The following is a 27180-nucleotide window of genomic DNA, read 5'->3' on the forward strand; positions in this document are numbered from 1 at the left end:
TAATACCATGAAACAGTATATAAGTGATTGTCAAGAAATGTTTCATTTGAACTCACCATCTGCCAGGGATGCAGGCAGAAGTCAGGTGCGGCTTCGTGGAGAAAGTTTCCACTTGGTCTGGGCCTTTATTGTTGCCTGGGTTTGATTTGAAGGGAAGGAAGGAAAGGGACATGGAAGTCAGGAGACCAGTATGATCAAAGCCACGGTATGTTCACGAGTGGGATGCTTCTATTACTAAGAAGAATTAGAGTGCGCAGAACAGCCCCTGGGGGGCTTAGCCAGGCATGGCCGTGGTTTCACAGAGGTCGAGGAGAATTAGAGTATTCAAGTTTCAAACTTATGTACACTGCTGAACTTTTCCATATGAAAATCAATTAAGGTGAAGTGTTTTGTGGCATTTCCAACAGACAGCCCTTTCCCTCCCACTCTCCCACAGGAGAACAAAAGGGAGACGTTGCTCTATTCACAGTTATTGACTTTGCCTCTTACATTTCCCTACAGTTAGCACTGTTTCATCATTAGGAAAAAAAAAACCTTCTAACTCCATATAATAATAGAAACACAGAGTGGATATTAGAAGTCTCACAATTTCAAATCAAGAGATGACTCTTTAAACCACAAATTCTCTGATCTTGGTGTAGTTCATTTGTAAATAGAGCACTTCGCCCCCTATATCTAAGCCTAACTGTCCAATAAGTTATATAGCTTCATCCTATGGTGTTTGAATATTTCTTTTTTGTAGCATAATACTTTTTATACGGTAGATGAAGGAAAAAAACAAACAAACAAAAAAAATGGGTTTTGGATTCAGAAAGATCTGTTTTAACCCTGATTCTATCATTTGCTAGTTGTGTGACTGCATAACATCTTAACGTCTTAAATGTCAATCAGGATTGTAAATACCTATGTTGCAGAGCTGTTGTGGGAGTAACTGCAAAAATAAAAACTCTGTCTTGGCAACCACTAGCTGGCCACCCACATTTTCATTCTGTTCCTCAAATGCACCAAACTCATCGTCCCTTAGGGTCTTCACATGAGCTGTTCTTTCCTTATTCCTGGAATGATCTTGCACCAGATATTTACTGCATATGTCATGACATTTAGATCTCACCAAGCTTAAATATCAACTTTTGGTGTAGAGTCTAAAAAATTATCACCAAGACTGATTTCAAGTAGCTTAATACCTATTGCTTTCTTCTAGGAGTTTTATGGTTTCAAGGGTCACTTTTTAATACATTTTGAGTTAGTGTTTATGTATGGTGTAACATATTGGTTAAGTTTTAATCTTTTGCATGTGGCTGTCCAGTTTTCTCAGCACCATTTATTAAAGAAACTGTATTTTTCCTCATTATATTCTTGGCTCCTTTGTCATAAATTAATTTACCATATATGCATGAGTTCATTTCTGGGCTCTCTATTCTGTTCCATTGATCTATGTATCTGTTTTTATGCCAATATTATGCTATTTTGATTACTGTGGCTTTGTGTTGTAGTTTGAAATCAGGAAATGTGATGCCTCCAGATGTGTCGTTCTTTCTCAAGATTGCTTTGGCTATTCAGGATCTTTTGTGGTTCTATTCAAATTTTAGGATTGTTTGTTCTATTTCTGTGAAAAATATCATTAGAATTTTGATAGAGACTGCATTGAATCTTTAGATTGCTTTGGGTAATATGGACATTTTAATGATATTAATTCTTCCAATCCATGAGCAAGGAATATCTTTCCTTTAATTGTGTCTTCTTCAATATCTCTCATAAATGTCTTACAGTTTTCAGTGTAGGTTTTTCACCACTGAAAAGTTTGGTGAAGTTATGGTTAAGTTTATTCCTAGGTATTTTAGGGTTGTTTATTTTTCCTGCAATTGTATATGAGATTGTTTTCTTAATTTCTCTTTAGGATAGTTCATTATTAGTGCATAGAATGCAAATGATTTCTGTATATTGATTTTGTATTCTGCAACTGTACTGAATTTGTTTATCCTAACAGTTTGCAGGTGAAGTTTTTGGGTTTTTCAAAATATAATATCATGCCATCTGCAAATAGTGATCATTTTACATCTTCTTTTCTGATTTGGTTTCCTTTTCTTGCCTAATTGCTCTGGCTAGACCTCAAATATTATGTTGAATAAAAGTGGCTATAGTAAGCATTCTTGTCCTGTTCCTGACCTTAGAAAAAAGCTTTCAGCTTTTCACTATTGACTATGATATTAGCTATGGACTTGTCATATACATCCTTTACTGTATTGAGGCACATTCACTCTAAACCCATTTTGTTGGGCATTTTTAACATTAATGCATGTTGAATTTGTCAAACGTTTTTTTGCATCTATTGAGATGACCATATGATTTTATCTTTCATTCTTTTACTGTGATGTAGCAACATTGATTGATTTCTGTGCATTGAATCATTCTTAAACCCCTGGAATAAATCCCACTTGATCATAGTGTATGATACTTTTAATATATTAAAATATGTATATATTAATATATTTAGTATACGTTAAATTTTGTTTGCTAATATTTTGTCGTGAATTTTTTGCATCTGTGTTCATTAGGAATTTTGGTCTGTAGTTTTCTTTTGTTGTGGTGTCCTTGTCTGGTTTCAGTATCAGGGTAATACTGGCCTTGTAAAATGAGTTTAAAAGTGTTCCCCTCTCCTAATTTTTGGATGATTTTGAGAAGTATTGGTATTAATTCTTTTTTAAACATTGGTAGAATTCACCAGTGAAGCTATCTGGCTCTGGACTTTTCATTGTTGGGGGGTTTTTGATTCCTGATTTGGTCCTTACTAGTAATCAGTCTGCTCAGATTTTCTCTTTCTTTGTCTTGGTAAGTTGTCTGTTTCTAGAAATTAATCCATTTCTTCTAGGTTATACAATTTGTTGTTGTACACTTGTTTACAGTAATCTCTCATGATCATTTGCATTTCTGTGGTATTAATTGCAATGTGTCTGTTTCATTTCTGATTTTATTCACTGGAATCTTCTCCCTTTTTTCTTTGTTAGTGACTCTAGTTAAGGCTTGTCAGTTTCATTTCTTTTCCAAAAAAATCAGCTCTTAGTTTCTTTGATCTTTTCTATTGTCTTTGTAGTCTCTCATTTATTTCCACTGTGATCATCATTTCTTTCCTTCTACTAACTTTAGGCTTCACTTGTTCTTCTTTTTCTAGTTCCTTAAGGTGTAAAGTTAGGTAGTTTATTTGAAATCTTCCTTATTTCTTGATGTAGGTACTTATTGCTATGTACTTCTCTCTCAGGACTATTTCTCTCTTAGAACTGCTTTTGTTTTGGTGTATTTGTTTTGTTGTATTTATTGTATATTTGTTATGTTGTACTTCCATTTTTATTTGTTTCAAGGTATTGGTTGATCAGTAACATGTTGTTTAATATCCACATAGCTGTGAATTTCCCAGTTTTCCTTTTGTATTTAATTTCTAGTTACATACAATTGTGGTTAGAAAAGATGCTTGATAAAATTTCATTCTTGAATTCATTAAGACTTGTTTTGTAACTTGATATATGTTTATCCTGGAGGATGTTCCACCTGCATTTGAGAAAAAATGTGTATTCTGTTGCTTTTGGGTGGAATGTTCTGTTTGTGTCCAAGTCAATCCTGTTTAATATGCCATTCAAGGCCAATGTTTCCTTATTGATTTTCTGTCCTGGATGATCTATTCATTGAGGAAAGTGGGATATTAAAGTCTCCTACTGCTATTGTATTGCTTTCTATTTCTCCAGGTGTGTCTGTTAATATTTGCTTTATATACTTAGGTGCTCACGTGTTGGGTGCATTAATACTTACAGATGTTATATGCTCTTGTTGGATTGATTCCTTTATCATTTTATAATTGCCTTCTTTGTCTCTTAGTAGAGACTTCTTAAAGACTTTTTTGTCTGATGTAAGTATAGCTACCCCATATTTGTTGGTTTTCATTTGCATGAAGTATCTTTTTCCATCCCTTTATTTTTAGTCTGTTTGAATTACATCTGACATGAGTCTCTTGTAGGCAGCATGTAGGTGGATTTTTTTTTTAATCCATTTATCCCACTATGTCTCTTGATTGGAGAACTTAATCCATTTACATTTAAGATAATTATTCATTGGACTGACTTATTGCCACTGTTAGTTTTCTGGTTTTTCTTTATTTTGTTTGATCCTGTTTTCTTTTGTTGTCTTCCTTTGTAATTTCATGATGCTCTGTAGTGAGATGTTTAGATTCCTTTCTTTTTATCTTTTGTGTATCTACTATCAGTTTCTGCTTTGTGGTTACCATGAGTCTTATATTAAACAACTTTTATTTATTAGTCTATTTTAAGTTGATAACAAATTAAGTTTGAACACATTCTAAAGCTCTGCATTGTTACTCCCTTCATTCACATTGGATGTTTTTGTTATCACAATTTACAACTTTTTATCTTGCATATCCCTTAACAAATTACTGTAATTATAGTTATTTTTACTTTGTCCTTCATCCTTCATACTAGCTTTATAAGTGATTAACTCACCATCTTTACATTATATTTTTCTGAATTTTACTATATATTAATCTTTATCAGTGAGATTCATATTTACTTATGTTTTCTATTACTAATTAGTGCTCTTTGGTTTCAATTTGAAGAAATCCCTTCAACATTTCTCATAAAGCTGATCTAGTGGTGATAAACTCCTTTAGCTTTTGCTTGTCTGGAAAACTCTCTATTTCTCTTTCAGTTCTGAATGACAAATTTGGAGTAGAATATTCTTGGTTGGCAGTTTTTTCTTTCAGCCCGTTTAGTATATTATGCTACTCCCCTCTAGTCTGCAAACTTTCTGCTGAATAATCTCATAGTTTTATGGAGGTTCCCTTGTCCATGACAATTTTTTTTTTCACTTACTGCTTTGAAGATTCCCTCCTTAACTTTTGACACTCTAATTATAATGTGACTTGGTGTGCGTCTATCTGAGTTTATCTAAATCAGAATTCTCTGGGCATCCTGAATATCTGTTTCCTTTCCCAGGTTAAGGAATTTTTCAGGCATTATTTCTTCAGATAAGATTTCTGTCCCTTTCTCGCTCTTCTTCTTCCAGGACCCCTACAATCAATGTTTGTTTGTTGTTCCATAAGTTGCTTAAGCTATCTTCACCTTTTAAAATTATTTTTAAAATTTTTACTGCTCTGATTGGGTGAGTTCCATGACCTTGTCTTCAAGTTCATTGATCCTGTCTTCCAGTTTATCTAGTCTGATGTTAAAACCCTCTAATGTATTTTTCAGTTCAGTTATTGTGTTCTTCAGCTCTTTGACTTCTATTTGGTACTTTCTTATACTTCCTATCTATTGAAATACTAGTTTTGTTTATCCATTTTTTTCCTGAGCTCAGTGAGCCTCTTTATAACCATTGTTTTGAACTCTTTATCAGATAAATCACTTATCTCTATTTCATTAAGATCTTTTTCTGAGGTTTTATCTTGTTCTTTTGTTTGGAACATATCCCTCTGGTTTTTTCATTTTCCTTAACTCTCTTTTTATGCTTTAGATAAAATATCTATCTCTTGTAGTCTTCAGGGAGTGTCCTCATGTAGAAGTTAAAACCTATTCAATCTGCCCTATCTCTTAGTCTCTCAAACCTATGTGATTGTACATAAACTGCCTACTTTACTTCAGTGGCTCACAGTACTTAAGGATGTGCCAAGACCTGTCAGTCTGTCAAAGGGAAGGTTTTCAGTCAGTATCTAGATTCAGTCTGATTAGAACCAAGATTATCAGGCAGTAACTTTTAAAGTACACACATATGCCTTTTTCATTGGAAGACTGTGAGATGGGAGTGTCTGTCTGCTTCTTCTGTGCTGAGTCCTGGGGTGATAGCCAGTTAAAAACTGCATCTTTCTTTGCTACTGTTCCTTTCAGTCTGTGAACTCAAGCCTAGCTGCTCACCAGACTCATGCTATCAAGGGATATGTCCTCTCAGTGGCAGACACAAAAGCCAGGGCTTCAGACTGTACATAAGCTCCTCTCTCTGAGACACCAATGGAGGAGCATGAATATGGCACCTACCAACCTCCCCAGACTCTGGAGAAGATTGTAGTTGACATCTAGATGTGGGTTTAATTAGAAGTCTACCCCTCAGGCCACAGCTGTGGAGATAAGCTAATCTGCCTTTCCTATAGAATGGCTGGGGTTACATTTCAGTCTGCTGTCTCTGTCCTGTGCCCTGCTAGGGAAGGGTGTAACTGGTTAACAACTATTTCTCCATTTGTAATAGTCTCACATGACCCTTGAAGGCAAGCCCCACTGACCACCAATGCCAAGTATTTAAGAGATGTCCTCTGGCAGCAGCCACAAGAATCAGGGCACAAGATGAAAAAACTGGGGCACCTGATGTGTGTACAAGCTCCTCTCTGAGAGATGCCAGTGCTCCAGGGCACAGTAGCAGGAGAGAGCCAAGATAGCACCCCTGCCCTGAGATCTCTGGGTAGGGTTACAGTCAGCCCTGATAAATGTTTAATTAGCAACCTGCTCCTCAGGCTGACACTTTGATAAGCAAATTAGCCTCTTGCACAGAAGGTCTGGGTGCTTTTCAGTCGGATGCCTCTGTGCTGGGTGAATCCATAAGAGTCCTTTAAGAATTGTTTCTGAGCTCACTGCAGCCTTGTGGGTCCCATGGATGCAAGTCCTGCTGGCTTTCAAAACTAGCTATTTTGGGATTCTGTCTCTGAGCTTCAGGTCTTAAAAGTTGGGTGCCAGATGTGGGGTTCAAATGCTTCACACCTCAGGGAAAAGCTCACAGTTATGAGGTCCCCCCAAATTGTGGGTTCCCACACTGAAGGGGATTGATAGCAAAACTGTGTCTCAGCCTCTTCTACCCATTTAAATATGGGTTTTTTTTTTCTTGTTTGCCAAATATGTAAGAATTTCTCAGCTAGGTTTTTTTTATTATTATTATCTTCAGAGGAAATTGTTCTATATTTAGCTGTAGATTTGGTGTGTCCATAGGAAGAGGTGAGTTCAGAATCCTCTTACATAGTCACCTTCAACTGGAACTCTGTGTTTGATGTCTTTGCATCAGCAAATCCCAGCACAGAGTAGGCACTCAAACAAAGCTTGTTGAATTCATGAGTACGTATGGTGTTTTTAACCAAAATATGAAATAACTATTGAATTTTGTCTTGTGAAATAGACAGTTGATTTTTTTCTGTTAGTAATTTCTTGATGTGGAGTAAAAAACTTAATTTGGAAATTAATGTTGTTTTTTAACCTAAGCCCAGGATATATGGACAAAGTTTGGGAGCTCTTGAAAGAAATATTGCCTGAGTTTAAGCTGTCAGATGAGTCCAGCTCTGAAAACAAAATAACAGAGATCGATGCCAAATTAAAAGAACAAGGGAAAGATGTGAAGGATGGGAAAGAAGTGAAAGATGGCAAAGATGGCAAGGAATTCAAACCTGAAGGTTCAACAACAACACTAAAATTATCTGAGAAAAGTGACAGAGTTTTAAAGGGTAAGACATTCTATATCACAGTGTTATTCAACATGGGTATTGTTTATAAATGCTTTACAGTCATTGCTGAATTTAATGATTCTTTATTATCATTTATTAAGTTTTGTGCAAACAGTCATGTAATTAAGGTCCTTTCTTTTCAGGATATTTCAGTGGTGTTTACTAATTACTGTTCTATATGTTGCTTTCTTTAAAAATCAAAGGCAATTATATATTTTGATGATACTAAATTAATGTAGTATTAATATAGAAACAGACATTACGTTTGCAATTTCCTTTAAACGCATTTTTCTTATATGTTATAAGTATAGTGGAATGAACCAAAATAGCAAAGGAGAAAAGTTGTCCTGTTTTTCTTTTCAGAAATTGTGAAATGGACATAGATTAGATTATGATTTGCAGGTGGTTTATTGTAAGGTAGGAAGTTAAAATCTGGAAAATACTTTTACGTTATTTTACAAAGTGTAGGAGCATTTCTCTTCTTAAAGTGAGAAATATATTGAATAATTATGTATTTATGGTTTCCAAAATATCTCATGTATCTGTGCATATGAACAATAATGCCTATATGCTAGAGTTAAATATACTAGAAAGTACTCCACTTTTTGTACACCTTGATAGCGTCTATAATGATCTTTGAAATATTTATGTTTTATAAGATATTCATCTTTTGTCCTTATCAAGATCTTACTTACCAGCTTTTCCAACTATATACTGCCCTGAAGTAATTACTGTAAATGTTCTTCAAAGATACATCAAAACATCAAGTGTGTGGTGATATCTGCCTATCATACGCCCCTCTTAAAATGACCTGACATGTGTTAGTTTATAAAAGAAAGCAAAAAAAAAGCCAGATTAAATTTCTTTTACCCAGTGTATTCTAAATTAATTTGAACCTAGAAGCCCTTTCTCATGTATCACAAATTAACTTCTTTATCTATCCATCCATCCATTTGTCCATCCATTCATCCATCCATTCAAATACACTACTTGCTGAGCAGAACCCCAGTAAGTGTTCCAGGAATTAGTGATAGCTCGATGAACAAAATCAGGTGTGGAACTCACTTCCTAGAGCTATGGTCTAGTGAGAGAGACTAACATTAACTCTAAAAATCATAAATACGTAGTAACACAGGAGTCTTGAAAGGAATACAGAAAACTGTAGTTCATAAGCGGGGCTGAGTCTGGGGCATCAGAAAAGAATTCTCTAAGGAATTTTGAGCTGTATTTGCAAAAATGAGAGCGAAATCTAGAGGAAGATGAGGGACTGTAGAGGGAAGAGCATTCTAGGCAGAGGAGAGAGCAGATATAATTGTTATGAGGCAGTAGGAGGAATGTCAGGGATTTGGAAGACCTGGTAGAAGATGCATTTAGCTGGAAGAAAGGATGTGAGGAATAAAGTGCTTAAGAAGAGCCTGGAGAAGTAGGTAGGGGAGTGATCGTACAAATCTTCTGTGTCATGTTAAGATTATCGATCTTTAACAAAGAGCAATTGACAGTTAATGGAGAGTTTACAATTGAGTCATGCTCTATTTCACATTTTCGAAAGGATATTCTGATTCTCTGAGAAAAAGATAATGTGGGGTGCCAGTTGGGGTGGAAGGCCATTGACATGAGTAGATACAGAAAAAACAATTTGGAGACTATTGCATCAGCTCATTTTAGAAACAATAATAGCTTGGAATGGGGTGGAGCAACAGACAAAGTAAATGAGAGATATTTAAAAAGTTTAAAAATGACAGGATGTGGCAAAGATAACTTGTAGAATTCTGACTTGCAAGACTGGATAGATGGCAGTACCTTTGACTGGGATGGGTAACGCTAAAAGAAGAATGGCTTTATGAGGAGAGATTACAAAATGATTTAGAACATATTGAACTTGAGGTGCCTTCAAGGAACGAAGTGTACTTTTCAAGTCAAGATTTCCAGGCTGGTGCTATGCACTTGGGAATCACTGACAAGTGCATGCTAAATTAAACCATGAATGACATTCCCAAGGAGATGACATAGAGTGAGCAGATTAGGAAGCTTGAGACTGAGCTTTAAATAAGCTAAACATCTGAGAACTAGGTACAAAATAATGAGCTGGAAAAAAAGTTTAAGGGCTGACCAGAGAAACTGGAAGAAGACTAGCAGGGCGCGTTGCTATTGAATTCAAAGGAAAAGAGTGTTTCAAGAATCAGAGAGATTGTCTGTGTCAAATAGAATTCAAATTTCTCTGTTGCATTTTGTGACATGGAGATCATTGGGCACTGATACATAACGGGAGTGGAAGACACAGTGGAGAGGTTAAGAAATAAGTGGGAAGCGAAATAATGTGTAAACAACCCTGTTAGAATTGTGTCTGTGAAGAACAGGAGGACTTCAGCGTGGAAGCTGACAGGGAATATGTGGGACCCCTGAAGGATATATAAATTTTAATCTAATGAAGAAGAATCAAGTATTTCAAAGTGGTGATTGGGAAAATGCAGCTGAAGTGACAGCCGTGGTATAGGTTTCCAGAGAGCCCAGGTGAAGGGGATTGGACCAATTCAGGAGAGCAATGTCTCCTTCATTCTAACAGGTACACACGGGGCATGGGAGAGAATAGATGCAGATGTCAGTGGGTAGATTGGTTTGCTAGGGAGAAGCTGAGGGTTTCTGACAAAAGGCTTCTATTCTTTCTATTTATAGGCAGCCCATCTATGAGCTAAGAGTGAGGTGGAGGTAGAGTTGAAGGTTCTGGCGGTTATTTAAAATAGATGTGACAGAAGTTTGGAGAAAAGGGGAAGATTAGAGCCAGTAGTGCTCAGCTGCTAATTCTGTTCAGAGGGGTTGGCCAGATGGCTGAAATGAAATGATGGAGGAGCAAAAAATTTATTCAGGGTATTGGTGAAAACATATTTTGGTTAACATTTTTGCATACTATCCAAATTTCTACGTGAAATAGTGTTTTTCTATTTACAATTTTCATTATATTATTTTAAGTTATGAGTTCTAAACAGTCATTTGAAGGCTTTAAAAATCCTATTTTAAAATCATACATGAAGTCATATATTATTACCTATGATTAATTTTAAGTCAAATATTTATAGAGAAAACACAGAATTCTGATGATCTATTTTTTATACTCAAGCTTCCCAGTGAAATGTGTAATCCTACACTTAACAGTTATCATTGCTTTTGTATCTAACACCAATGTAAAATCTACTATAAAAGCTAAGATATGAGACAGATTTACTTTAGAGGCTAAGGAACAATATAAGTTGTTAACGTTATAGTTTTGGTTTGTGCAAATTTTTTACAAACAAGCAACCTGATCAATGGTGATTACAAATTTAGCAAATAATGAAAAGATGAATGGCAGAAATTTGAAATTTCTGTTTTAGAATTGGAAGGTATTTATTAGAAAATTTAAAAATTGGGGGGTATTTTTTAAAGTTGAAAGAGAACATGCTTTATAGAAATGCACATATGAATGGAAATTCAAATGATGGATGATTCTGGGTACCGAGTTTTACTACACACATCACGTTGGCAATAAGATGTTGATTTGTGGATATTGGTTGCTGACCAGACTCCACCAGAAAATATTCTGGGGGCAGAAAGGTGTATTTCTTGAGATGGAGGCCCCAAATAAAGGATATCTGAGAGGCTCCACATTTAGGACTAAACTTTAAGCACATTCTTCACTGTTCTTTGTTTTTCGTTTTTAAAATGAGAAAATTAGCCTGACACCATAATTTTATATAAATAAATTATATTTAACTGATTATCTACATTTAAGATAAAATTATTATAGTCAATAAAAAATAATGCTACAGCATTATTTACTGTGCTTCGTCTTTCACAATGCATCTCAATTTTCAAAATTTTCGCTTTATTTTGAATTAGAAGTGAGTAGTGTTTGGGGAAATTTGTGGCTATTTTATACTTAAATAACTTAAATAAAACTATTGTTTTGGTTTTCTTTTCAATGCAATGACTAAATAAGCAACATAGATTGAGGTTTTATAGTTAAAAGATTTATTATATTTTTAATGTGTTAGAGAAAGCCGATGCAAGAGACCCTGGGAAGAAGAGGAGTAGAGATGGAGAGAAGGAAAGAGAAAAGGAAAAATTCAAATGGTCACTTCATGGTTCGAGACCTTCATCAGATGTACAGTACTCTCTACAGTCTCTGTTAGATTGTAAGCTCTCCGTCTCCTAGAATAACTCTTTTACCTGTTTCCTAAACTGTTGGAAAACACTGGAGCATAGAGATGTCTTTTCCTGTTTAGATGTATCTAAACAAGCTTGTTCAGTAATTTTTAGGCCCTCAGATGATTATGCACAATAGAGCAAGATCCAACATATGAGACAGAAGCCAACGTTATCCAAATTCTAATGGTACAGTGGTCACAGGAGGAGTGTTTACATCAAGGAGGATATATACTAATAAAAAGCATACTATATATTAGAATAGTATATATAACATTTTATATATGATAAAATATATAAATGTAAATTTACGTATTACTATATGTTAGTATATGTCCTCCTGGAATAAATACTTTATATTTATAAAGGTGTGTGTGTGTGTATATATATATATATATAAAATCTTCTTTTAAAACTTTATAGTCCTAACATTGGGTCATCTATCTTGATTGATTAATTAATTAATTCTCAGCTCATTCTCCTTTGCGTGAGAACATGTCCATTTACCTCCAGAACTATGCTTTATCTAGTTTCTTTTTTTTCCATTTGTCTTTGTTCTTAATGCCTTGCTATTTTTTTTGTAAGAACATTTTAATAATCATGGCTCTGTATTCTTAGAGAAATATATCTGGTAGTTGGGAAGAGAAAATACAAATACTAGTCGCTCTAATTTTTATTTTATTTTTTAAAAAATTTTATTGGAGTGTAGTAGGTTAACAATGCTAGTTTCAGGTATACCGCAAAGTGCTTTTGTTATACACGTGTATACATATATATTTTTTCTTTTCAGATTCTTTTTTCATTATTTGTTATAACAAGAAATGAATATAGTTCTCTGTGCTATATAGTAGGTCCTTGTTTATCTATTTTATATATAGTAATGTGTGTCTGTTAATCCCCAACCCCTAATTTATCTCTCCCTGCCCTTTCCCCTTTGGTAACCATAATTTGTTTTCTATGTCCATGAGTCTGTTTGTGGTTTGTAAATAGAATTTGTGTTTTTTTTTAGATTCCACAAATAAGCAATATCATATGATATTTGTCTTTCTCTGTCTCACTTAACTTCACTCAATATGATAATCTCTAGGTCCATCTATGTTGCTGCAAATGGCATTCTTTCATTCTTTTTGTAGCTGAATAATATTCCCTTGTATGTATGTACAGGTCCCCCTACCACACCAACCCATATTCTATATAGGGATCTCTGGTGATGGTGCTCTTCCTGGACCAGGTCTTTTATCTAAATTGTTTTAGGCAGTTAAAGGGGAGGTAAAAAGAAGTCCTGAGTCTTCTGTTTCTTAAGAATAATCCATCTAATAATCTTCATGCAGAAGAGACACATTTTAGGGTGACAAAGTTTTGCTCCCCTACATATTCAAAGTTTACTTTTTAAATGTAAAGGTATGTTTTTATAAGTTTGGCATATTTTATACCTTAGTGACCCAGGGCTCATATCTAATTCATATTTTGTGGCTCTAAATGTATTACTCTTCAATAAACATATTATCTAATGCAGTTAAATGCAAATGCTTGAATTTACTAAAAGAATAAAACAAAATGTTTTAATTAAAAACAAAAACAGTAGAGGTAAATACATTCTCTTATTTTGTCCAAAATCCTTAAAGAACAAAAGTATCATGAATCAAATGTAGTAGTTTCAGGGATGTTAAGGAACACATGAATAAAGGAGTGATGTTCAGAGGCAAATTCTACAAGCATTAAACATTCCAAACCAAGTTACCTTCTTAGGCTTCCTTCTTCATGGAAGGATTAATTTATTTATGTTTTCTTTCTATTTGAAATGTCATAGAAACTCCTGGACTTCTTTAAATTCAGAATAAAGATTCTATCTATAAAAAATAAGAAGTGACTCAATTTTAAAGTTGTTCTTTTTAAACATAATTGTTTGTGGACCGTGCTAAGTTACACTGACTGATAGCTAGAGTAATTTTCTGTAATAACTTTTTTACAGAGAAGTAAAATAATTTTTTAAGGAATTATGTAGTACTGTTATAAAGGTGAAACTAATGAGATATTCTGTAAAATAGAAGCACATTTGAGATTTAACTTTTATTAAATGCATGTAGAGTTATCTACCTATTTTTCACTGGCAAAGATAAGTTCATTAAGGAATTTGAACAGTCTACCATGACCTACTGACAGATCCATTTTGGCTAGAATTTCCACGACACAATGTATGCTTGGTTTTACAGGTTCTTCAGCAATGCCGTCCCCTCAGATGGTTGTATATGCTACCTTTACACCTCTTTATTTGTTTGAAAGGAAGATTTTTTTATTAAAGAAGATGGTAAGCACTCAAGGCCAGGGAACGCAGTATAATATGTGTGTGTGTGTGTGTGTGTGTGTGTGTGTGTGTGTGTGTGTGATTACTTGCTGTAGTATAAAGTCCACAAGAATTTAATTAAACTTCCATTCCTGAATTTCAATCTTGTTATCTTTATTATTAAGCACTTGAGCCAAAGGACCTGGAGCATCCAAAGTTTTCTTAGGTGATTGCAACAGTATTATCTAAAAGAAAAAAGGATATAATCTTATATGTTTTTATCAGTTCCTTCCATTATAAACAGAAGAAAAGGCATCAAATCATATATTGAGAATTGTGTAAATTATTCCTAAATAATATCCTTTCTATAGTTAAGTCATACATATTTTCTTAAACTAAGATTGTTCAAATTAATTCACATCCAAGGCTGGTAAACCACTGCTATGAGTTCCTTGCATTTCAAAATGATACATACAAGAATGTTAATGGCTTTTTTTCTTATAAATCTAACAACTTATAGAAAATTTAGCAAATATGGACAAAGGGAATGAAATTAAAATATTCATAGTATAAATACCTAGACATAGGCACTATTAACATCTTGGCATGTATAATTTGCTTTTTTTTTTTTACTTCTCTGCATATTTTCTATGTGTATAAATTTTCACACGGGGGAATTCTATTTTACTTTCTATTTGGAAATCATCTTTTTCACTTGACACTGTATCATTAACATTTTTCCGTGATATTAAATATTTGACAACATAATATTTAATAGTTGCATGGGTTTGCCATAATTTTTTAAGTTATTTTGGTTCTAGGACATTAAAATCATTTTTCTCCTCCCTTTTTAAAAGGTGAAAAACCCATCAGATTGCTCTTCAATCTACTTAGACAAATACCCTGTTATATTTGTATTGATTTCTGACCCTTTAGGGGACTTTCAGACATCCAGCACTTTATTGTTAGAATTCCATGTATTCTGAAACCCTTATATTAAAGTATAAGAAGACAGTGATATAATTGTACACACACACACACACACACACACACATTATATATATTAATGTTCACTTAGTTAGTTTGAAACAACTGAATATTAAAATTCAATAGAAATTAGGTTGAAAGGTAAATACACCAGTTGCATGATTATTGCACTTTACTATGGGCATTAGATTTCTCTTCTGGATGATTTGCCCCAGGGACGTAATGTTATCATTACTTCTTCCTTTCCTTCCTTCCTCTTCCTTTTCCTTCTCCTCCTCCTCCTTCTTCCTTTTTATATAGAAACCATTCCTTCCTGCAAAAGTCTGCAATATAACAAGGGTAATATTGTCAAGACAATAGGACATAATGTGCCAGAATGAATGCAGGCAATGTGGCAATTTCTGTTTTTAATTCGAAGTTATTTAACTTCAGCCATGGTTTAACCCAAGTGTGCTTCCCAGGCCTCCCAAAAACTTGAGTCCTTTGTTAAGACTTGAGCTGGCTATGTTAGCCCTGAATTTTTCTTTTCTTCTTCTTTTTTTTTTAAATCTCCTTATATGGCATTGACCTAGGTGCTGTCTTAGATATTTCAGAGAGATTAAACATCTAACACCGTAGATTACAAAAGAATATGAGCCATGCTTTGTGGAGTGTCATAGACCCATGTACCAGAAATACTTAAATACTTCTTAAGACTGTAAAATAGAAAGACGGGATTTACATCTCCATTATACAGAGAAGGCAGCACAAAATAATCCTTTTTTCTAAAATTTGACAGGGTTAAAGTTGTACAAAAAGGTTTAGCTTTTACAACAGCTATGAAAAAAATTTAAGCCACAGCAAGGCATAATTCCAGATGTTTCTGATTTTTTTTTTCAGTGAATTGCTAATATTCACAAAAGAGAAAAAGAGGATGTGACAATTTCCTCTACTTTTGAATTAGGCCTTAAAAAAAAAAAACTTAAAGCACTTTCTCTTTATTTCGTATATTTATAATGCTTTTAATGGCTTTTTTTGGACTTAAAAATTCACTAACTCTTTCTTATAATTATCAGTTATTACACTCATTAATTAATCTCTGAATTCAGAAAGAATTGTCCTAGCTCACGGACACCCCCACCTGTTTTGTGCCTCCCAGACTGAGCTATCGTTCGGACTATAACAAAGTATTCCCTAGAGCAAGGCATGTTCTAGCTGAGGCAGTAATTTGGAACAAGCTAACTGGTGGGCTTCTGATCCCAATTTAAATGACTGCTTTATAAATCTTCATTTTCAAACATTTCTATTTGCACAGAAATCAATGATGCAAAATCATTAGGAAGAAAAGTAGTTATGGGCCAAACTGACTTTAATGTAGTTCATGTTTTACTGTACTTTCAATGTTTCAACATTTATACTGAACATCCAAATGTGACTAAGGTATATATGACTTTAACTTTCACATACACTTTGATTAGTTATGGTGTATTTCATGGCCATCAATCAGTAACTGTTTGTCTCCTTAAATATTATTCTGAATTGTTCCAAAGCCGACTGGCATCAGGAGATCTGAACAGTCGAACATGGGAAACGTCTGCCTGGGAAATTACTTGACTTGGCAGGACACAGGGCAGCCTCTGTTCTCAGTTCTTTGATGAACGCCTCCATTGTCAGGAGTGCTCATGAGGGTTTCCTGCAGGGGAGCTGCTGTTTAGGCTTGAGGACACAAACAGTTGACAAGGCAACCGCTTATCCTCACGGACCCGATATGGACCTGACACACCATGTGCAGTGGGATTTTTCAAACACTATGTAGCAATTGCTGATACCAAAAACAAACAAACAGATAAAAACTTGACATGTTAAGAACTTGCATCAAAGCTTTAACCTATAAAAATAACAGTTGATTCGTTTTGGACGGAAACGGATATACTAAGACTTCTGCAGTCTCATAGAATCTTAAACTTTTAAAACTGAAAAGTGGCTTCTGGTTCTGGTCTCTCATTTTGTAAGTAAAGAAATGAGGCCCCAGATAAATTAAAAGGTGGAAAGAAATACCAAGAGTCTTAGTGCCTATGTTAAGGGAGGTAGAAATATGGGTGGTTGTTTTTTTCCCAATTACTACTGTATCTCTCCAGTGGTGATAGTATTTTCATAAGGGCAAAAAGTGTTATCTTAACTGCATGAAGTACATGCAAGAATCCTTTTAAATCTGCCTTCCACCTTTCAGGCTGATTCTGCTGAGAAACTTAGAGAGTACGGGCTTTCCCACATCTGTAGCCATCCTCTGCTGGTGACAAGAACTAGGTCTTGTCCCCTGATAGCACCGCCGAAACCACCTCCTGTACCTTCCTGGAAACTCCTTCGTCAAAAAAAAGAAACTGTCATAACAGATGAAGCTCAAGGTATGGTTCGTGCTGTCTGAAAGTCTTCCTTGTTAACACTTCTCTCTATGAAGTTCTAATAGTTTCCTTTGTAATGAGAGAGAGATATCAAGGCAAACCACCCAGAATTGCACCTAACGCTGTCATTTAATTTTATATCCAAATTTGGTATCTTTAAATGATTAACTCTGCATATCTCAGAAGCCAAGCAGTTTGGTTTTCACATCTAAACTGGCATTTATGAAGGCCATTTTGGGGGTGATGGCATGGTGATCATAATTGTGATAGAAACGTGGTTTGTAGTAAATAACAGAGAAACTTAAATAGCGTACATGTTAAGCCACTGGTGTGAATTTCTAACCTGGAAATCATTCTAGAGGACTCTGTAGGACGAGTCTTTGAATTAACCGATTGCTGTCTGAAAGTCCTCTAGGACCAGAACTTCCTCCCTGGGTGGGTTCCTGCATTAGTACCATCATACAGCCAGTGAACGGCACCTGTGCTCAGAATTAAACGATTCACACAGGCTGAGGATGGGGCAGGGGGACAGTTCCCATCTTGTTCTTCTTCTCACCTTTCATTTCTAAATTCCTCACAATCCGTGTCTAATTCTTCACTCCTTCAACCTTTTTCTCTACAAGTCTTCATTTTCACTCCTTTTTCCATCAGCGCCATGTCTGAGTGAAACAGAGACCAAGATGGCGAGAGGATGGTGCGAGACCATAAATGAAACATCAGTGTGAAAGCAGAAGCACGGACATGAGGAGAGGAGATTAAAAAAAAGAAAAACTAATAATTAAAAACTGATCCCTAGCAGAATAACTCAATTTATTTTTGTTGATTCACATACATAGCCTTTCCGTAGCTAATTTACACTTCCAGTTTAATGAAGGATGATAAAGAGTTGGGCGCTGTAGATTATAGATGTGCATGTGTGTCTGTGTGTATATATATTTCCCATTCTGAAAAGCTTAAATTATTTTTGTTCAAAACCAGCTTTTTTGTTGTTGTTGTTACCTCTTTGGGGTTCATTTCTTTGCTTTTGCATTTTCTTCTGTTGCCTTTTCCGGTACGTCATTATCTTCTCATGGTATCTCCATCCAGTAACATGTCATCACATTCTAGACATTATTGCATTAGAGTTCACAGACCTGTCACCTGAATGAACAATGAATTCGAGGCCACAATGAACACAGCTAATGCCAGTTTACTGAAGGCATCGCTGCGAAGCTTATAAATAAATGTGCTTTGAGTGGTTGGTCCCTTGAACCATGGCTTGTACCCTTCTTGGCAATGCTTGCTGTGGCTCCTGCTACCAATTCAAGTGTTGTTGACCCTTCTTTGTAGGGAACAAGAGACCCATATCTGAGTCACAGTGTAATATGTGGGTCTCAGTGGTACTCAGGATCCTACCACTACAAAAGCCACAGAGACTGGAATATTTACCTGTTCCTTGCCTCCTACTTCCAATCATAATTTACATGTTTTTAAGATAAAAATAACTGTTAACCGTGTAATTTTCCTCACATTCGCTTTCTGCCTACATTGATACAACCAGTACAGCTGGTAGCAAAGATATTCTAGCACAACATATTTTATCCTTGCCAGAAAAGAACAAAGATTAAAGAAATATCTGGTTTAGATGGAAAGGAGAAATGGTCAGTTCATTTTTTTTTTTTAGATTATTATTAGATGTGTCTGCCTCTCTGCCTCCTACTTGATTATTTCAGTTATTTCTTTACCTTCCTTGAGTTTCTGCAATAGGCTGTTGGTGCCAACATAACCAGCTGCTGCTTTCAGTTACAGGAACTTTCCAGTTTCCCTCTCTCCCTCCTCCCCTTCCCTCCTTCCTTCCTGGCCTCTTTTGTCTTTCCAGCCAAAGATCAGCTTTTCACATGATGCTTGAAAGAAAACCTTTTACTTTTAAATGCTATATTTCAGTTAAATGCAAAGAGCCACACTTAAAACAGGTCTTTGTTCAGAGCATCAGAAATAGCTAAATGAAAGGAAAAATACTGAACATACAGTTTTTCTTTATTTTACTGCTGACTGTTATGCAATTCTATGTAAGTGACAGCTCTGTTGCCAGCTGGGGAAGAAAATCTAGGATTGGTGGGATTCCATAACTGCAATGTCCCACTTCGAGGCTCACCATGTAGTTGTCTTTCTTCTCTCCATTGGGCTTAATATTTAAAGGGGAATTCACAGGAGATGGAGAAAGATCAATTTGGAGATTATCTCAAAACAAGCACAAGAAAGTCATGTGTCATAGTCACTGTGTCAGAGTCTCACATTTTTTTTTTCATCCAGTGGGCATCCTTTCCACTGTTGCAGGAGCTTTTGTTAAAATAATCATGCCTAATGTTTAATTTAATGGAGTGTATGCCTTATCCGTTGAGAATTTACTTCTATATCAGCTTCAGACTCCTTTAAGAATATACACAACTCTTTTCTCGACCTACTGCTTTCTTTTCTACTTACGACCTTTACTTTGTTACATTTTCTGTTTTTCCAATACTATCACCATACATTAGTCCACATTTTTTTTCATGTCCTGAGCAATTGTGTTGTAGACGTTAACTAAAATAACACATTTTTTAGTAAAAGACTTTTATAGAAAGTCATTTGTGTACTCAAAATAGCAGCATGTGCCAAGTAATAACTCTAGAAAACATTGCTAACTTCCTCCTTTGAGACTTACTGCTTTACGTTGTAAATCTGGAAAGCAACTGAGAAGTAGACTAAAGAAATCTTACTATTGGCAGGATCTATAAAGCCCTTTCAATTAAAGAAAAAACTTCATGTATCCTAGTGCATTTCTATCTAACTGTATTGAAATTTGCTGGGTAAATAGTTCATCTAATCAGTACTGCATTAAATGTTAAAATCTACATATAATCTAGGAAGAGTAAAAAAAAAAATGCATTCATCATACTACTTTTTTCTTTTTAGAAACAGTAATAAAGAAGCCTGAACAGTTTCTTGAGATTTCAAGTCCGTTTTTGAATTATAGAATGACTCCGTTTACAATTCCAACAGAGACGTAAGTATATAGCATTCTTTCCCACAAATACATCTTGTTAACAGATGAAGTACTTTATGACTTGTGCAGTTAAAAACATATGCTTTGGCAACAAATGTACTAAAGTTTCTGTCAATACAGTGATTATAGGAAGACAAAATTTTCAAGCTCTATTTCATAGTAATAGTTAAGATAAATTTTGAATTGATCAAAATAGGCCTAAATATGTCTGGCTTTACAGTGTTGGCTTCTGTCTTAGAACAACAAAGTATTCTGTTTTTCTTTAAATTTTAGGACTAGTGAATGTTTTTTGGTTATTACCTGATAATTAAATCACAATATCAGATGATTGTCATAGAAAACTAGGAGATGAAATTTGTCACTGATGGAGGGAAAAAAAAGTGCTAATTAAATACAACAACAAAGACAATGAAGGAAAAAAAAAGGAAGAATCCATATGTACTAACATTTCAATAGGACGATAGGGATGGAAAGAAAGACTATGTTCCTGGATCTGAAGTTTTTAATGCGTTCATAGAGGTGAAAAGGACGTCCACAAGCGGCATTAATGTGAAGAGGGTATGATTATTAACACTGAAAGTGTGGTGATGTTACGTAGCAATTGGTAACCAATACATGGGTACATACATGTATCAAGGATTATCAAATTTATTTGAATTTGTGCAGTTAATTGTACTTCAATTATTCCTCAATAAAGTTGTAAAATATAAAAATTAAAAAATAGTATATAAAATGGTTTTAAAAAATCAAATAGGGACTCTAGAACCAAGGAATGCAATAACTGAAATTAAAAATTCAATAGATGTGTTTAATTACTGATTAGATACAGCAAAAAAAGACAATTAGCAAAATGGAAAATAGGTCAGAAGATAAAATCCAGACTGATGTATGGAGACCAAAAAAAAAAAAAAAAAAAAATGAGAAGTATGGTAAGAGGCTTATAAGACAAGTTGAAAAAGACCAACGTACTTTCAAGTGGGTCTCAGCGGTAGCAGATAGAGAATTTGTGGAATAATTGTGAAATAAAAGTATAATGGCCAATATTATCCCAAAAGCTGAAAAAAAATCAAGTGAAGGTTCATAAAGTTCTGAAAAATGTCAAGGGATGTAAATATGATGAAAACAGCAGCTAGACAGATACATCATAGTAAAACCAAAGACAAACATGATACAATAATACAGAGATGTAAAGTTAAAGAAATACAGCTACACAAGTCCACATGGGTAAGTGTCACACACAAAAATATTAGACCAAAGAAATCTGGTATAAATAGTATGCAGTTTATTTTCAATTATTTTATTCATATACATTAAAAAAAGAAAAGCAATATATGGTGTTGGAGGCCTTATGTTTTGGGGGTTTCTCTGGGGGGATTAGATTCATTTATGTATTTCTTTATTTACCAGAGGTTCTGGGGATCGAACCCAGGACCTCATGCATGCTAGGCGTGCACTCTACCAGTGAGCTGTACCCTCCCCCTGGAAGTCTTATGATGTTTACCTGTGGTTACCTGTGGTGAGGAGTGCTGGCCTGGCCGTGATTAGGAAGCACATCTGGCAGGGCTTGTGGGGCTCTGGTAACATTAATACCTCTCGATCTGAATAATGGTGATCTGGCCACGTTTACTAGGTGATTTTTCAGCAAGTTTTACACTTACTATCTGTGTACTTTTTTGAATGTTTTTTAAACTTCGTTAAAATTTTTGAGTGGCTTGTACTGTAGGTCACAGATGCAGTGACCATCAGATAGGGTTTATCCTTCCCTAGGATATATTAAAATCCATGATAAGAATATAAGGTGATGAAGACAAGCAGTCAAAATTTAGAAGTCTTTTCATTGTACTGTCCTACTTTGAGAACCTCTACATCCTACACAGTTAATTTACATTTTGTGGGCTCTAGTTAAGTTGAAAATATTAGAAGTATTATTCAAATCTTTTTATCTTTAAGGCACTTGTTAGTCCTATGCATCAATAATTGAACACTGAAAAGTAGATGAGGAGGGACCCGCAGGCAGCACGAGGGGACAAACACAGCAGTTAGCCCTGTCAGTCTGTGAGGGACAGCGTTATAAGCAGAAAAGGCAATTTGCTGCTATGTTGGTTTTAAAAATGTGTTCTGTTACGTTATTTTCCTTAAACTTCCGTTTTAACTTATAAAAAAATCTAATTTCATACACAAATTATTAATTTCTATAAAAGTTTTAAGTAAATTTAGTTAGCTGAATTTAAACATTTTAAATTGCATTTACAACACTACTATTTTATTTTCACCTTAAGCACTTTAAAAGCCAAAAATCATAACAAATGAAATCTTGCCAAATATGTAAATCATCATGAAAAGTTGAAATAATCAAAATGATGTATTTTGAGAACCTTGATCTTTCCTATGCATACTATTAGTTTTAAATTTTTTCTTATCCCTATAACTTAGTCATAAAACTAAAATTAAATATAAGGCTTTATATATTTTATAGCTTAATTTGTTGAATTATGTAATATGCTGCACTTTTTCAAGTGTTACAAATACAAAATACCACATGTGGACAAAATTTTCATAAACTCAGCATAAACATACTAATGGTTTATAGTTTTTCTAGTTAGTTATGTACTTAGTGTTACTCATTAAGATGATTTTACCATTCCAAATAATTTTTGATTATCTCTCAGCTGATTGAGATCACATCCTACTCATGAATTTTGTGGATTGTAAAAAGCAGAGCTGCAGACCCCCAGGACAAATTTTCTCACACTTCAAAATGTCACACCCAGACTTCTAGGACCTCTGTGCCAACAGGGACCACAAGTGGGTTGGTGTCATAACTTGAACTTCCCTTGTTACTCCCTTACTTGATTTTCTTATGCCCTCTTTCAGTTTTTTTACCCAATTGAGGTGGATGAAATGCTATAACCCAAGTCCAAGTGGTGACACTTGATTGGATTCAACTAATCTATTCACTGACTGAACCTGTTTTGAATTCCCTGGCATATCCATTCTATGGCAGAGCCAAAAGCCAAAATCTGTGAATGGCATTTCATCCCCCCTAACTGCTGTAGAGTCAGGAGTCTCAGGTCAACATAAGAGCAAGCCCGTTCTTTGTCGAGCCCTGGAGAGTGACTGCTATCACAGCTGCCTTTCCTAGGGACACTGTCACTGTAGCAACAACGTGCCAGTTTTGCCCATTCCTGTCTCCCAGCCTTGTTTGAGAGAATCAGCCTCACAAATATGTGTGTGCTGCCCTCTAGTGGCAGTTCCAGGTAAACCAGCGCCATTTAGCCTGAGGTGAACTAAGTTTTACAGAACACTAGCAAGAGAAAATTCGAAAGTTTAGGAAGTTCTGTCTACATGAAATTCAATTTTATCTTTGAAACACACTTACCTAAAATATATGTACTATAACAAATGTCTTTTTATTTATCCATAAACTTCTAGCTGTGGCAATGTTGATTTGGGGTCATATTGGCAATAACTTGAAAGAAAATACTGTGCTCTTGGGGTAACTAGTATAAATTTCACAGTTGTAAACTCAAGTGCTCAACACTCATAATTAAATTTCTGACTCTGAGCCCCATTTCGCTGATACATTACTCTGATACTTAATTAAATCAATTCTGAACATCAGATTCCTTTGTGTTCTGATCATCACCATTCAAAGATGACTACCATAGCTTTAAAATAAATGGTGTTCCGGAAAAATTTTAGCCAGTGCATTGACTGATGGAGAATATTTCTTCAGTAGTATATAAAACAATTAAATGTTTTTTAACACGAGACAAAAAAAAAAAGTACTGGTTGTAAAAGAATGAGGATGATAAAATGAACAAAATCAGAACTCTCTGTTGTTGACAAAACGTTAATATACAATGGACTACTATTCGGCCATTAAAAAAAGAAGGAAATCTTGCCATTTGTGACATTATAGATGGATCTTGAGGACATTATGCCAAGTGAAATAAGTCAGACAGCGAAAGACAAATACCATATGATCTCACTTATACGTGGACTCCAAACAAACAAACTCATCGATACAGTGAACAGGAGAACATATTGGTGGTTCCTGGAGGCAGGGGTGGGAGTGGCTGAAAAGGGTGAAGGAAGTCAAAAGATACAAACTTCCAGTTATAAAATAAGTAAGTCCTGGGGATGTTATGTACAGCATGGTAACTCTAATTAATACTACTGTATTGTATATTAAAAGTTCTCATCGCAAGGAAAACCAGTTGTGACGACCTGTGGTGATGCGTGTTAACCAGACTTGCTTTACCATTTTGCTCTGTATACAAATATTGAACAGTCATGCCGTGTAGCTGAAACTAATATAATGTCATGTCAATGATATCCCAATAAAAAACTGTAGTTATTTATTAGTAGTTTAAAACAAAAATTAAGATAACAGAAGTTTTTTTCTTCCCCCATTAGTCATTTTGTGCGATCCTTTATTAAGAAAGGGGTGCTTCCAGGATCTGGTTTATCTCCCCTTACTGAAAATGATGAATCTTCAGTCTATAACCAGGTAGACTTAAATCAATCGACGGGAACTGCATCTCAGGTAACTGTGTTACTCTTATTATTAGCCCAATTTTTAATTAGGAAATTTTTTTTTCTATTTTGAAATATACATAAATGCATTTGAGCGGAATAAAGAATACTCCGAGAATAAGCTTCTTTTGTACCCATCTTCTAGATTAGAAAATGGGATATTCATCTTTTGCAGGAGTCTCTCGTCTGTCTCTTCAGAGTTGTGTCTCCCATCTGCCATTCGGAGTTGGGTGTTAGTCAACTCCACGGTCTTCTCATTTTGCCAATTATGGATATGTTTATGAACAATACACAGCTTAGCTTAATTGTTACGTCATTTTATTTAAGTGGACTCATATTAATTCTGGGACTTTTTAACATTGTTTGTGATATTTGTCTCTTTTGCTGCGTGTCACAGTTCATTCATTTCACTGGCCAAAGGTATTTAATGCCTAACTAGTCTGCCATTTGAAAACAATCTTTCACAGTGTTAATGGCTACCTTGATTGCTTTTTGTTTCTTACTGTTGTGAGCAGAGATACCATGAATGCTCTTTTTTTTTAAACATTTTTTAATTGAGTTATAGTCATTTTACAATGTTGTGTCAAATTCCAGTGTAGAGCACAATTTTTCAGTCATACATGAACATACATATGTTCATTGTCATGCTCTTTTTCGCTGTGAGCTACCACAAGATCTTGTATATATTTCCTTGTGCTATACCGTATAATCTTGTTGATCATATTCTATATATGCCTGTCAGTATCTACAAATTTTGAAATCCCATTCTGTCCCTTCCCATCCCCCGCCCCCTTGGCAACCATAAGTTTGTATTCTATGTCTATAAGTCTGTTTCTGTTTTGTATTTATTTTGTATCTTTTTTATTTTAGATTCCACATACGAGCAATCTCATATGGTATCTTTCTTTCTCTTTCTGGCTTACTTCACTTAGAAAGACATTCTCCAGGAACATCCATGTTGCTGCAAATGGCATTATGTTGTCGGTTTTTATGGCTGAGTAGTATTCCATTGTATAAATATACCACTTCTTCTTTATCCAGTCATCTGGTGATGGACATTTAGGCTATTTCTATGTCTTGGCTATTGTAAATAGTGCTGCTATGAACATTGGGATGCAGGTGTCTTTTTGAAGTAGGATTCCTTCTGGATATATGCCCAGGAGTGGGATTCCTGGGTTATATGGTAAGTCTATTCCTAGTCTTTTGAGGAATCTCCATACTGTTTTCCACAGTGGCTGCACCAAACTGCATTCCCACCAGCAGTGTAGGAGGGTTCCCTTTTCTCCACAGCCTCTCCAGCATTTGTCATTTGTGGATTTTTGAATGATGGCCATTCTGACTGGTGTGAGGTGATACCTCATTGTAGTTTTGATTTGCATTTCTCTGATAATTAGTGATATTGAGCATTTTTTTCATGTGCCTATTGATCATTTGTATGTCTCCCTTGCAGAATTGCTTGTTTAGATCTTCTGCCCATTTTTGGATTGGGTTCTTTGTTTCTTTCTTATTAAGTCATATGAGCTGCTTATATATTCTGGAGATCAAGCCTTTGTTGGTTTCATTTGCAAAAATTTTCTCCCATTCCGTAGGTTGTCGTTTTGTTTTACTTATGGTTTCCTTTGCTGTGCAGAAGCTTGTAAGTTTAACTAGGTCCCATTTGTTTATTCTTGCTTTTATTTCTATTGCTTGAGTAGACTGCCCTAGGAGAACATTTTTGAGATGTATGTCAGATAATGTTTTCCCTATATTTTCTTCTAGGAGGTTTATTGTATCTTGTCTTATGTTTAAGTCTTTGATCCATTTTGAGTTGATTTTTGTGTATGGTGTAAGGAAGTGTTCTAGATTCATTGATTTACATGTTGCTGTCCAGTTTTCCCAACACCATTTGCTGAAGAGACTGTCTTTATTCCAATGTATATTCTTGCCTCCTTTGTCAAAGATGAGTTGACCAAAAGTTTGTGGGTTCATTTCTGGGCTCTCTATTCTGTTCCATTGGTCCATATGTCTGTTTTTGTACCAATACCATGCTGTTTTGATTACTGTGTTTTGGGGGGAGGTAACTAGATTTCTTTATGGATTTTTAAATTAATTTTTTATTTTATTTTTTTTTTAGTGGAGGTACTGGTGATTGAACCCAGGACCTTGTGCATGCTAAGCATGCACTCTACCGCTGAGCTATACCCTCCCCCATGATTGCTCTTGAATGTGCCTGTTTACACGTGCAAGTGTTTCCGTAGTTCTGCGGTTTGTAAACTTTTACGTGTTATGTCTCCCTTTGTCAATTTCCTGAATCACACAAAGCATTTCT

The 27180-nt window shown here is 35.0% G+C and overlaps 1 protein-coding gene across 1 annotated transcript in view; it reads left to right on the forward strand.

Moving 5' to 3' along the window:
* ADGB (androglobin) overlaps nt 1–27180 on the forward strand; it is a 147584-nt gene that overhangs the window by 42830 nt on the left and 77574 nt on the right. Inside the window, exons 8-13 of the mRNA XM_032485112.1 lie at nt 7239–7477; nt 11506–11646; nt 13870–13964; nt 17137–17311; nt 20243–20333; nt 24753–24882. Coding sequence (XP_032341003.1) covers nt 7239–7477; nt 11506–11646; nt 13870–13964; nt 17137–17311; nt 20243–20333; nt 24753–24882 — 871 coding nt within the window. The remainder of the gene's footprint in view (nt 1–7238; nt 7478–11505; nt 11647–13869; nt 13965–17136; nt 17312–20242; nt 20334–24752; nt 24883–27180) is intronic.

Source organism: Camelus ferus, chromosome 8 (genome assembly GCF_009834535.1).
Source record: "Camelus ferus isolate YT-003-E chromosome 8, BCGSAC_Cfer_1.0, whole genome shotgun sequence".
NCBI classification, from domain to species: Eukaryota; Metazoa; Chordata; class Mammalia; order Artiodactyla; family Camelidae; genus Camelus; species Camelus ferus.